Raw genomic sequence first — 12,301 nt, forward strand, 5'->3', positions numbered from 1 at the left:
ATACCCTGGGTAGAAACGGGGCTAGTCAGCCCCTCCCCCGACCCCTACGGAAAGGTGAGTCCACAGGCCGTCTTGGCGAAGTCAAAACACTTATTCTGGCCGTTTCAGGTGAGGCCTGCCTTCCTTATCCAGGTGCTGTACCCGTCCAGTCCCCCTTTAATTTCCCATGTTCCTCTGCGTACTCAAGCCCCGCCCCCAGTGTCCCAGCCCCGCCCCGAAGTTTGAGGGGTGTGGATGGTTTGTGACCCCCTCACCCGATTCTACCCCTCGCTGGCTGGGAGAAACGAGTTTTGGGTACAGCAGTAGGAACTAGGCAGCCTTTTGGCTCGAGTGGCCCCACGGACCCCTCTCCAGCGCCGCGGGAATAGGACCGCCCAAACGCGGAGCCTTCGCGTCAGGAAAGGCAGGATCGGAGACCCCTCCTCACCGTGCTATCAGGGTCGCTCACAGGTTGAGGAGAGCAAAGGCCTCTGAGGAGGGAAACCTGGGGTCCTACCCGGTCCCTCTCCTCGAAAGTTCCTTGTGCCTGTGCCAGTGCCAGTGCCAGTCGTTTTTGCCTCTGTTCGCGGCAGTTTCCTTTTCTGTAAATCAGGGTTAATGCCAACCTTCTTACCATCAGGGGTTAGTTGTTGAGTGATAAATAATTGGTACTGTTTGTTTACTAAACAATTGCAATGTGCCAGGCACTGTTCTAAGTATTTTGCTTCGATGATTTCCCGTCATCTTCAAAACAACCTTATGAGGTAGGTACTATTTTTAACCCCATTTTACTGATGAGAAAGCTGAGGCTCTAAGAAAATTGAGGTTATAGAGCTAGTAAGAGGCAAGACGAGGGTTATAATTAGTTTTGGGGTTTCTGTTTTTGTTTTCCTGACTCCAGGGCCCACGTGCCAAATTAGGAGGTGAAAAAATATTCACATGTTGGTATGTTCCACAAATAATTTTTGAGCAACTGCTATGGGATTATGCTGGGCACTGTGGTACATAGAGAAACACATGTGATCTTTCAGGAGTTTAGTGGAGAGATGGGTAGGTAGATAAGGCACTGTGAGAACAATCAGGTTATGATAATCATCAGACTGGATTTGCCCAAGGACAGCTGTGAAAGCAGGAGATTCTCCAAGGGAAAGAGGTGCTCCAAGGAGCAAACAGAGATCCTTCCTACCTTTCTAAGAAACTGTCAAGAACACATTACAAAAAGGGAGATTGTGATATGGGCTGTGGGAGCCATTTTGGAATATTTTCTGAATCAGTTCCATGCAGGTAGTGGTTTTGTAGTTGTGAGCCTACGGTGACCTAGGAGGGTGGTGTTTCTGGTGTCTGCCCTGTTCTGCTGCCGAAGAATTTCAGAGGAGACACACACAGTGTTTGCTGATGGTCCCTACAGAGGTGTCCCTTTGGGGTGGTCTGATTTTGCTCTTGATAAGTTGATTTTCTTTGGCTCTTGACATCTGGACTTCAATCCGTGATTGAATGAGAGTGGGTTCAAATGACACAATCTGGCAAGAGTGGCTCTGCTGTGCCTCCAAAGGAACTCCCAAATAAAATATTCCAGGCTTTTTTGGTTCCCCTGAAGCCACCTTAGAGGCATCTCAGGGGAGCACAGTTGCTTTACCAAAAGAGAGAAATCCTAGAGAAACTCAGGGCTCAAAGCAGCAAATGTTTTTCCCCACCTCCCAGAAAAGCAACAGACAGTAACAGCAGCAGCAACAACAAAACTGTAACGTTTTCTTGGTGATCCATGCTTATTGGGGGATTGGAATGTGAGAGAGGAAGGGTGTGCAACCTGAAAGCCAGCATTTCACAACAGAGGCAAAGAGTAAATCCTTAGCTATAGATTGGGGGTCCAGAGTTAGGAGGTTTGTGTCTCTTTAGGATACTGAACTGCATTTTCTTTCAGGGCCAGGTCAGTTAGAACCTAAACAAACAAGAAACCTGGTTGCAATCTCTCATGCCCTGCTGATACTGTCCCCCTTTGTTCCTGCAGTGTGGACCCAGTCAGCAGCCAGGCCATGGAGCTCTCTGATGTCACCCTTATTGAGGGTGTGGGTAATGAGGTGACTGTGGTGGCGGGTGTGGTGGTGCTCATTCTAGCCTTGGTCCTAGCTTGGCTCTCTACCTACGTAGCAGACAGCGGTAGCAACCCGCTCCTGGGCACTATTGTGTCAGCTGGCGACACATCCGTCCTTCACCTGGGGCATGTGGACCATCTGGTAGCGGGCCAAGGCACCCCAGAGCCAACTGAACTCCCCCATCCATCAGAGGGTAATGATGAGAAGGCTGAAGAGGCTGGCGAAGGTGGGGGGGACCCCACCGGGGAACCTGGAGCTGGGGGTGGTGTTGAGCCCAGCCTTGAGCATCTGCTTGACATCCAAGGCCTGCCCAAAAGACAAGCAGGCCCAGGAAACAGCAGTCTGGAGGCACCTGTGAGATCGGAGGATAGCACCTGCTTGCCTTCCAGCCCCAGCCTCATCAGTGTGCGGCTCAAATTCCTCAATGACACGGAGGAGCTCGCTGTGGCCAGGCCAGAGGATACTGTGGGTGCTCTGAAGAGGTACGTGGGCTTGGAAGTGTCAAGTGCAGCCCCTATGGGGCCTTAGAAACCCACCCTTCAATTTTCCCCCACCCCCCAGCGCCTTGCCTTTCGGCCTTCTCATTCCTCATCCTCTGTCTTTCCTTCTATCTCACCCTTACAGTAAATACTTCCCTGGACAGGAGAGCCAGATGAAACTGATCTACCAGGGCCGCCTGCTGCAGGACCCAGCCCGCACACTGCGTTCCCTGAACATTACCGACAACTGTGTGATTCACTGTCACCGCTCACCCCCTGGGTCAGCTGTTGCAGGCCCGTCGAGCTCCCTGGCCCCCTCCTCAACCACTGAGCCACCCAACCTCGGTGTCAGTGTGGGCAGCCTCATGGTGCCTGTGTTTGTGGTGCTGCTGGGTGTGGTCTGGTACTTCCGTATCAATTACCGCCAGTTCTTCACAGCACCTGCCACAGTCTCCCTGGTGGGGGTCACTGTCTTCTTCAGCTTCCTAGTATTTGGGATGTATGGACGCTAAGGACCACAGGGAGAAAATGAAAGGCATGGTTTTCCTCCTTTATGGCCTCCCCCCATTCCTGGCCAGAGCTGGGCCCAAGGGCCTGGGAAGGAGGGGTGGAAAGGATGTGGTGGGTCCTCCTCCATAGGACTCAGGAGGCAGGCATGAGCATTCCCCTCACGTCCATGAGGAGACAGAGAGTCCCTCTGTGCAAGCACAACTCAGGTAGAAACGAGAATGTCATCTTCCTTCACTTCTAAGGTCCTGAAATTCAGAACTGAGCTGGTGGCCCAGCTCAACAGGGAGCCTGGGCTCTGAGGATTCCCTCCCAGCCGTGGCCCTAGCTCCTTCCATTATCCTGCATGTCTGCTCCTCTGCCCCCAGGACTGCCTGCCAGGGCAGCTCAGCATGGCCCCAGCATTTCTGTAGGGAACCTGGAGTCTCTCTCGGTTTCCTAGTGGAACATCCTTCTTTTGAGCCTAAAATCATACAGGCAGGAGTGAAGTTTGTGTCAGCTTTCCCTGTGGGCACCTGGCCGCCTCTACCTTCTCCCTCCACCCCTTAGCGGGAATAGGGTGTTCCCTGTGTTCTGGACAGTTTCCAGTGTTCTCCCTTTTTTCCAAAGCACTTTGCTTATATTCTTTTTTTTTTTTTTTTTAATAGTCCTTTATAGAGCTCAGTCAGGAAGGGGACTGGGGCACAAAGCCAAGCCCCCAGCACCGGGAGAGGCCAGGCCACAGCTGCTGCTAACCTAGGCCTAAGGCTGTAAGCAAGAGGCAGTTCTGGCTGCCAGCCAGTGTCCTACCCTGCCCAGCCCCAAGGACAGCTCTGGGTAGGGAGCACTGGGCCCCAGGCCCTTGCCTCTGGGGCTCTTGGATGGAGGGTCAGTATCTGTGACTGAATAAAGTTGCATTCTGTGGCTGTGGTGTCTCCTGTGACATGAAAAGAACGCTGGTTGCTCTGCCCCCGGCAACATGGGAATGAGGGTGGGCAGGCCGGGCTACCAACGGGAGATGCAGTTTATTTACACCAGCAGCCATGGGGGCAGGGGGAATACACAGCGTTTACAAAGTTAGCTACCTGTACAGGATGGATTACATATGCAAAAATAAAAATCTCAAGACCACAGGACAGCGTGAGCCCCACCCCCCTCCCCCAATGACCCCAGCATGCGGTAATGCCAGGCGGGTGGCCCCTGGGCATGCGGGGGGGAGTGATGCATGGAAGGAAAAGCCACCGGCCATGGAAATTAGTACAGAACCCCCCCACACACTCAGACACATGATAGGATACAAGGTGGACGACACCTAGCCGGGGTGGGAAGGATGGGAATTGAAACCCACACAGCCTGCTGTTAGAGGGAAGGGAGTGGAGAGCTCCTAGCCCCTGTTCAACTACATGGTAGGGGGGCACACTCTCCCCAGAAGGAAGGGGGTTTGCTCCCTCAGGGTCCCTGCTGGACCAAGCCCATCTCTTACCCAGCCTGGGCAGGGGGCTCTGCCCTGAGGGCGGGCCAAGGAACAATGGGGAAGTGGATGTGGACAAACCAGTTCCCAAACGACTTCCCACTTCTCCCTCCTCCAACCAGAAGGGGGAAACGGAGAGGCCAGAGGGGAAAGGGTGTATTAGGGCCTGAGCTGCAACTGCCTCTCAGAAGGGAGAGTGGCCTGCAGCCTTCCTCCCTTCACCTCCAACCCGCTCCCAGGTCTTCATCTGGGAGCAGGCTGGAGGCTGGCTGAGATCCTCCTTGCCCTCTGGCCTCCCCGTGGAGGAAGAAGGCTGTGGAGGGGCGAGAACGGAGGAGCCCAGGCCCCAGGCTTTATTCTAACTCCTGCCAAAATCTGTTTGGCTTTTTAAAAAATAATCATAATTCTTGGGTTAAAAATCAATTTGTAACCAGGCATCAGCCACAATCAGAGCCACCCAGGGCGAGATTGGGGTTCCAGACAGGGTACTGCAGCCCCATCTCTGTTGTTCCCTTAACCCTCTAGGGTCCCTAACCCAGATCAGTCCGATCAGTCCTGGGTACTAACTACCCAAATGTGGGATGGCTCCTCCTGGGAGGAGGGCAGGGGTCACATCCAGCGAGTGCCAGAGAACATGGTTGAGGGTCAGCTCCATCCCTGGGGCCATCAGTTCTGCTCCCACCCTGGACTGCAGTCCTCCAGCTCAGTTCCTGGGAGCGATGGTGCCCATGTGGAGGTTGAATGATACATCTCTTCAGGATGTAGACCAGGCAGGTGGGCACACTGGCACGACAGTCCCGCAGGGGGGCACTGCCCAGGCATGGCACCCCGCCCCCTCCGGACAGCCCACAATACAGAGACCACTCTCTCTTCCCGCCCCACTCCTAGCAAGGGGGGAGAGGTAAAAGATCAGGATTTTCCTCAGAGCCCCAAACCACAAGTACAGAATAAATAACTTAAAAGCGGCAAAAGGAAGGGAAGACAGGGCAGGCTTTGGAGGCAGGAGCATCGAGAGAGGAACTGAAGCTGGTCAAGGTGAAAGAGGGGGGGTGGCAAGCAGCAGTTGGGAACCTGGGCTGCCCCGGGAGGGCAGTGGGGCAGGGTAGGCAGGAGGAACATGGGGCCACCCCAGGAGGGTGAGGCTGGGCCCCTTCCTGGGGCAGGGAATGAGGTAAGAAAACATTTCAAATAAAGCAGCACCTCACCTTGGGGCCCCACTCCTCGCCAGCCCTGGGTCAGGGAGGAGAGGCAGGGGGGGAGTCATCCTGATACATAGCTCCCTCTTCCTACCCTCCCCGTGCCCGTTCCTTGAAGCTGTAGAGGCTGGAGGCCCTTTCCTGGCACCCAACAACAAAAGGACAGCTCCTGCTGCCAAGGAGGCCCCCGGGGACTGAGGGGAAAGGGCTGCCCCTGTGAGGGGCAGGGAAGGCGGCGCTAGTTCGGGACGCCTACCTCAGCAGACAGCTCACCATGCCTGCCTCCCCCTGGGATGGGGGCATTTGATAGGATTCTGCACACAGACAGGACACGCCCAGCCCTGCCCCTCAGCTCCAAGCACCGGACCCATTCACATTGCTGAGGGCAGCTGGGGGAGGCCCCCTCCAGGCTCAGCTTCCAACCCGTGGCCTCCCGGGTAGCCATGATGCTCCTCGGCAGGGCTTAGTCCAGTTCCTGGGGTGGGGGGGGCGGCAGTGCCCTGGCACAGTGCCCAGGTCAGGCCCCTGGCCTAGCTGGACATCCAGTAACTCACAGAATAAATAGGAAAACCGCCTCCCCGCCAAACTTATGTCCAAGGCATAATATGTCCAGGTCTGAGTCCTGCACGCTGAGGGCTCGCGCTCCATCGCAGAAGACCCTGACACCCCCCAGGGGTGCATAATTGGATCCTCTGCCTGCCTGGCCCACCAAGCTTCCCAAGCCCAAACCCCCAGCAGCCGTCCATTTGCCAGGCTGTGCCGCCTGGGTGGGGGTCGGGAGAGACGGCTCTGCTCAGCCAAAGGCTATCCCCTTGTACCCAAGTCAGTTGATGTCATCATAGATGCTGGGCGTCGGGGGCGCCGGTGGCTTTGGCTTTTTCTTCTTGTTGGAGCCCAGGCCGGAGGCAGTCCCTACCAGGCTCAGATGGGATTTCTTTTTCTTGGTTTTCCGTGACTCAGAACTGTTGGTACCTGAAGAGGAAAGAAGCAAGAGGGTTGAGGGGAGGGTTGTGGCAGGGGAATGCAAGGTCCCCCGCACTCCGCTTCAGGCAGAGAGCCCCTGGGGCCCAGCTATCTCACCTACCTAGACCCCACCCCTGATTCTCACTCGTCTTGGAGGAGCCTGAATCAGAGGGTGAGAGATCAGAGGAGCCGTCCCACTGAAGCCGGCTGATCAGGGCCTGGCTGTCAGTCATGTCGAAGCTGTCATTATCCAGGGAACTCTCGACCTCTGGAAGGACACTGGGGAGGAAGAGGTCAGAGAAGGGCTTCAGGGATGCTAGCCATCACCCTCACCTTCCCCAACCCACCACCCTTCCTGGAGGGTCACTCACGCTGAGGATCCGAGGAAATAAATCCGCACGGTTCTCCGCTGCTCATCTGTATGCTGGGGGCAGCGTAGGGACCTGGCGGGGAGAGAATGATCAGACCCTGACAAGGCAGAGAGGGTCTGAGGAACACAGGTGAAGCCCCTCCCCTCAGCAGAGGCGGGAGGGATGGACAGACCGGGAAGGGATGAATGAAGAGGCCCCAGATTGTGGCCTAAGGCCTACAGGAGGGGAGGGGGAGGGTGGGAGTCCCATTGCTGAAGTCCAAGGTACTCCCGACCCGTGCCCAGGGTGAGGGCGCCGGAGGGCCCCCTGGCCCCCTTCCTAGGTTCTGAGCTCACCTTGTGCACATCTTCTTGGTGTGTTCAGAAATCACCCCACATTGCTGGAAGAGGAATATAAGCTGAAAGGAGGGACGGGGGAAGCCTATTCTATAGCCACTAGCCACTCTCTTCTGTACAAATGCTAGACTGTGTGCTCAGAAATGGCCCCAGGGCGTCCATGGCAGACCACACTAGCCAGGAAACCTAATTCAAGAGAGAGACCTAGATGCCCTCACTGCTGTGCACCAGCCTCTTCCAAGGCCTCGACCACTGCCTGTGGCTCTGCCTGCTCCCAAGGGCTTCCCCCCTTCTCTAATCCCTCACCGTGGTGAGCAGGCTGCGCAGCTCCTCCGGCCCCAGGGTCTCGTAGCTGATCCCAGTTGAGTTGTTATACTGGGTGAGAACCAGAGGTACAGGTTAGAGGAGAGACGGCCAAAGAAGGGAGGGTGGGGGTGTGGAGTCAATCCCTCTTACCCCTCCCTCAGCACAAGGCCTTAAGATTGCCCGCAGTTCTCCAAGAGTTCCTTCCACCCCAACTGCACCAGGGTAAGGAATTAGGACCCACAAAGAACATGAAGACCCAAGACCTAAACATGCCATATAGTTAGCGTTCTGACCCCCACTTGTCCAAGCCCACCCGACTCACAATGAGGCAAACTATAAGGGATAGCCCTTACTCACCTTAAAAGGATCCGAATTGCTAAGTTCCCCTGAAGAAGAAAAAAGAAGGGGAAGGGTGTTTGATGCAGAGGTACAGACAGAGAACCCTGAAAATAACCAGAGAGGAAGTGGGGGTGATAGAAGGATCACAGGCCCTCCCTCAATCCCCCTGCCCCTCCACCTCCACCCTCCAGCAACAAGTCCCAGAGGACATAGTTAGAATCACTCCCATTGTTCCAGCCCTACTTACCATTTTTGTGTTTTAAAGACTTGGATCTTCGAGGGGAATTGGGGTTCTGGAATGGGAGATACCATAGCTTTGGGGAAAGGGTAACGATAAGGGGAAGCCGAGAACCCAGGGAAGGAAAAAAGATTTGACAAACATCCTCAAATTCCTACTCTTCCCCACCAGTAAGAGGCCCTTCACCCATACTCCCTCCTCCCACCTTCCCCCCAGGCCCCTGATGCCCTCCTGCCCACCAGACACCCTCGGCCCTGAACCCAGAGAGGTACCCAGTGACCTCAGACTTGAGTCAAGACACCCGAGGACTCCCTGCCCAAAGGGGAGGGTATCTGTCCTTGGCCCAAATCTCCCTCATGCTTGCCCCAGCTCTCACCTTGTCTGATTTTCTCTTCTTGGCTGTGTAGGACAAAAGGGTAAAGGGCAGGGTCACTTTAAGTTCCCAACCTAAGGGCACCTAAAGAAAAGTTACAAAGCTGCACTCTCCTCCCTCGTTCAGGATAACAACTTGTGACTGTTACACACCCAATTCCTGCCTGCCTGCCTCACCCCGATGGCCCTCCCAATTCCCCAGATGCCCAAACACCTTTCTTCTCTGAGCCATAGGACCAGTCGTTGTCATTGATGTCATCATTATCCTCTTGGTCACTCTCTGACTTGTTCATGTTGTTGCTATTGGCAATCCTGCCGAGGGGAGGGAAGAGGAAGGGTCAAGGCTGCCATCTCTCTCTGCCCCTGACTTCACACATAGAGGGGAGTGTCTGGGGCCAGGCACAACCCACCCTCTATACCCTCCAAATGTCCCAGGGAGTGGTGGGGAACTCCACCATGGGACGGGCTGCAAAAGATGGGCACTCTGGTTCTAGCAGAAGGAGAAGCCCTCACCGGCGGTTGGCGATTCGGCTGCTGTTCCGACCCATTCCTAGGCACTTCTCCAGGTGGGGAGCAAAACGGGAGGCGGCAATGCTGCGGCTGCAATTGGGGCAAACACACTCCTTGCTCTTCCACTGGTTGAAAACCTGTCCAAAGATGTCCAAACCCGGCTGGTCCACGATCTCTGGGGACAGGAGAGACGTAGCGATCAGGGCAGGCAAGGGACCCTTACCTCTCATTCCCACCCATGGCCTTGTGGCCTCTTCAGAGCCCCTGCCTAAGCTCCCAGGAGCTCCAGGTTCTACCTCTGGTGTGGTTGCTGGAGGAGGACCCTCCAAGCACTCCCAGGGCAGGGCTAGGCTGCTCTCCTTCAACCCTGACGCTCACCAAAATCCTTCATGCTCTCAGGGTCCGTGTCGTCCAGGAAGAAGTAGCCACACTTGACAGCCCGGTGTACCTCAAAGCAGAATCCCAAACAAGAATCCTCAACCAGGTCCGCGTATATCTCCTGAGCGATGGCCTGGGCCCAGGGGAGAACATCCAGGGTCACGAGAGTCACAGTCCCATGGACTGAGGGCAACTCTCACCAACGAAATCTCCTGCCAATTCGCCCTGGCCAAAAATAAAGCTTCCTTTGCCATTTTTCCCCATCTTGACTTTGAGTTCTTTCTTCTTCCAGATCCTTGGGCCTTCTTAGCTGGCTCTTCCCTTTAAGGAACAAGGCTGACTACCCAAATTCCTCTCTGGTGTGGATTCCAGATATAGCAAAGGAGAGACATCAAGAGAAAGAACTGGAGGCACACGTGGGGGAGCCCTCACCTCTAGTTTGCTGTTATCCAGGCCAGACAAAGACATTTCCTCCATTTTCATTTGTGAACTCTTGTGGAGACGGTGCTCTGACTGCTCATAGCACAGCGGGCGGCAACACGGCTGCACACATTGGGGGGGGATGTTGGTGTGAGTCCAAGGCACCTCCAACGGCTGCCACCTCCCCTCCCCACCTTGCTGCCCAGAGCTTAATGGTGGCATCAGGATCTACCTCTCCCTAAGGCCTCAGTTAAGTCTGGATGGTCCTACAGGGCCTGAAACCCAGGGCGGCCTAGTCCTTCCCAGGCCTGAACTCAGGCCCTGGACTCTTACTGCCAATCAGAGTCTGGGTCTACAGGAGGCAGCAGCTCACCCCAGGTTCCCAAAACTCAAACCCCTCTTCCATACCCATGGTGCAATGCAGCAGGGGGAGGAGAAGGAACTCTAAGGCCTCAAAGCAAACCCACAGGGTGTGGCAAAGAACTGCACAGACTCCTAAATACACTCCCCCCCCTCCCCAGGCTCTCCTCAGAGTCACCTCTGCTTTCAGCCAGGATGTCCACTTGGGGGGGTACTGCTACCAGAAGTAGCAATGGCCCTAGGACCCTACAACCTTCACCCCACTCTGTCTTCCCTTGAAATAAGCCTGCCACTACAGACGGAGAGCAGAGCCCACAGAAACCTAGAGCTAAAAGGGCATCCTAGCCACCATGAGCAAGAAAGAGGAGATAGAATCCGGTGGGATGGCATGCCAGGAGTGGGCACTCCCCTTACCTGTTCTTCTTTGAGATAACCACCCTCCCTCCCTCAGGACCAGCCCGGAAGTCTCTCCAAGAGCCCCAAAGTCCAGGAATCCCCACCAAAGGATTCAGAAACAGAGCACACAGTCCGGGGCCCCTCTGAACGGTGGGTACGAGTTTAAGGAGCTGCCGGCCTAGAGTGGGGTGGGGACTGACAAATGAGCCGGGGGCACTGGGGAGGGTAGGAGGCCGGGCCTCGGCTCTTCCCCCGTCCCTGCGGCACTGCTGCTGCATCATACCGACTGGGGGGAGGAGAGCCGAGCCGCCGGAGGCCGGCGCCGGTCCGGGACAGACCGACCCCTAGAGAGTGGGCAGAGTGGGACACGTCCCGGCCCCTCTTCTTCCCCGCCCGCCGACAGCCCCGGCCGGCCGGGGAGAGGAGTCCGGGAGGGTGCCTCTATTGTCCCGGGGGCTGGGGCCTGGCTCCCTAACAAAGGCCCCGCGCCCCCTCCCCGGCCGGCCCTGCCCCGCCCAGGGGGGACCCAGACAGGGGGAGAGCTGGGGGCCCCGGCCGGGCCGGGAAGCCGGGGGAAGCCGGGCGTTTCCGCGTCGGCCCGGGGGGAGGGGAAGGGGCGCTGACCCAGACCTGGGGGGAGGGGGCCCAAGCCCCGCCTCGGGCCCCGCCCCCCGCCCCCCGCAGGCCCCTCCCCCGTCCCCGTCTCCGTCCCGTACTCACCCCGCCCGGGGGGCCGCGCCGGGGCCCGGCGGCCTCTCAGGGCCGCGTCCTCCGGCGGCGGCGGCGGCGGCGGCTGCTCCGGAGCCCCATGTCCGTCGGTCCGTCCTCGCCTCTCCCCGGGGCCCAGGGCCCGGGGCCGGGGGGTCGGGCCGCCCCCCCGCCTCGCCGCCTCACCGGGCGGCCATGGCCCCTTCCCCTCCCTTCTCGTCCCGTCGCCGCCTCCTCCTCCTCACCTCACCCCGCCCGCGCGCAGTCCGCGCGCCGTCCGCGCGCCCCTCCCCCCGCCCCCCACTCCAGCCCGCCTCTCCCGGGCGGGGGGTGCGGCGCGAGCCCGGAGCGCGCGCGCGTGCCGCGACCGGAGGATGGATGGATGGAGCGAGCGAGAACGCGAGCGTGCGCGCGCGCGCCCCTCTCCCCCTCCCTTCGCGCGGGCGCGAGGCCAAGCGCGAGCGCGCTCCAACCTCCTCCTCTTCCTCCTCCCGCCCCTCCTCAACACCCCGCCCCCGCCCTCCCTTCCTCTTCCTTCTTTCGCTTTCGCGCGCCCAGCGACTGCTCGCGCCTGCTAGAAGGGCCCGAGCGCGTGCATCTGCCCGGCGGCCGCAGCTCGGCAGCATTTGCTCCAGGGGGCGGGGACCGGGCGGGGAGGAGGGGCGCCACGCCGCCGTCCAAAGTACCGGCGGACGGGGACGGGGGCGGGGATATGGGCGGGGCCTTCGGGAGCCACCTCGCCCAATCGCTGTCTCGCCTCGGCCCGGCCGGCCCAATAGGATTTCTGTGGGTGGAGCGGCGTTCAAGGTGAGGTGCGCGGTGCGCTGGGGGCGGAGACGTTGTGCCGTCCCGGCCGGCTCCGGGGCGGGGGCAGCGGGTGGCGTCGAAAGAGAGCGCCGGC

General features: G+C 58.0%; 3 protein-coding genes across 17 annotated transcripts in view; 2 read left to right on the forward strand and 1 right to left on the reverse strand.

Annotated features, from left to right (window-relative positions):
- On the forward strand, positions 1-3,963 carry TMUB2 (transmembrane and ubiquitin like domain containing 2). 3 transcript variants are annotated; one of them, XM_010816383.4, is made up of 3 exons: positions 1-108; positions 1,988-2,554; positions 2,697-3,963. In XM_010816383.4, the coding sequence occupies exons 2-3, from the start codon at positions 2,013-2,015 to the stop codon at positions 3,061-3,063; spliced, it is 909 nt and encodes a 302-aa protein (XP_010814685.1). In that variant the 5' UTR covers positions 1-108; positions 1,988-2,012; the 3' UTR covers positions 3,064-3,963.
- On the reverse strand, positions 3,676-11,532 carry ATXN7L3 (ataxin 7 like 3). Of its 13 annotated transcripts, none has more exons than NM_001192608.2 (13): positions 11,413-11,532; positions 9,949-10,059; positions 9,517-9,649; positions 9,142-9,313; positions 8,843-8,940; positions 8,633-8,655; positions 8,266-8,311; positions 8,037-8,065; positions 7,680-7,748; positions 7,374-7,417; positions 7,039-7,110; positions 6,789-6,946; positions 3,676-6,676 (listed from the first exon to the last, which is right to left on the reverse strand). In NM_001192608.2, the coding sequence occupies exons 2-13, from the start codon at positions 9,997-9,999 to the stop codon at positions 6,528-6,530; spliced, it is 1,044 nt and encodes a 347-aa protein (NP_001179537.1). In that variant the 5' UTR covers positions 10,000-10,059; positions 11,413-11,532; the 3' UTR covers positions 3,676-6,527. The 13 variants fall into 13 exon arrangements, with proteins under 13 accessions (NP_001179537.1, XP_024835973.1, XP_024835976.1 ...); XM_024980205.2 differs by having other exon boundaries at positions 4,044-6,676; positions 7,374-7,435; positions 8,037-8,122; positions 8,266-8,332; positions 11,413-11,506; XM_024980208.2 differs by lacking the exon at positions 11,413-11,532 and adding an exon at positions 10,711-11,294 and having other exon boundaries at positions 4,044-6,676; positions 8,266-8,332.
- LOC101907697 (translation initiation factor IF-2) overlaps positions 11,170-12,301 on the forward strand; it is a 7,582-nt gene continuing 6,450 nt past the window's right edge. Inside the window, exon 1 of the mRNA XM_024980907.2 lies at positions 11,170-12,207. Within this exon, the coding sequence (XP_024836675.2) occupies positions 11,501-12,207 (707 nt within the window). The 5' untranslated portion in view covers positions 11,170-11,500. The remainder of the gene's footprint in view (positions 12,208-12,301) is intronic.

The sequence above is a fragment of the Bos taurus genome, chromosome 19 (genome assembly GCF_002263795.3).
Source record: "Bos taurus isolate L1 Dominette 01449 registration number 42190680 breed Hereford chromosome 19, ARS-UCD2.0, whole genome shotgun sequence".
NCBI lineage: Eukaryota > Metazoa > Chordata > Mammalia > Artiodactyla > Bovidae > Bos > Bos taurus.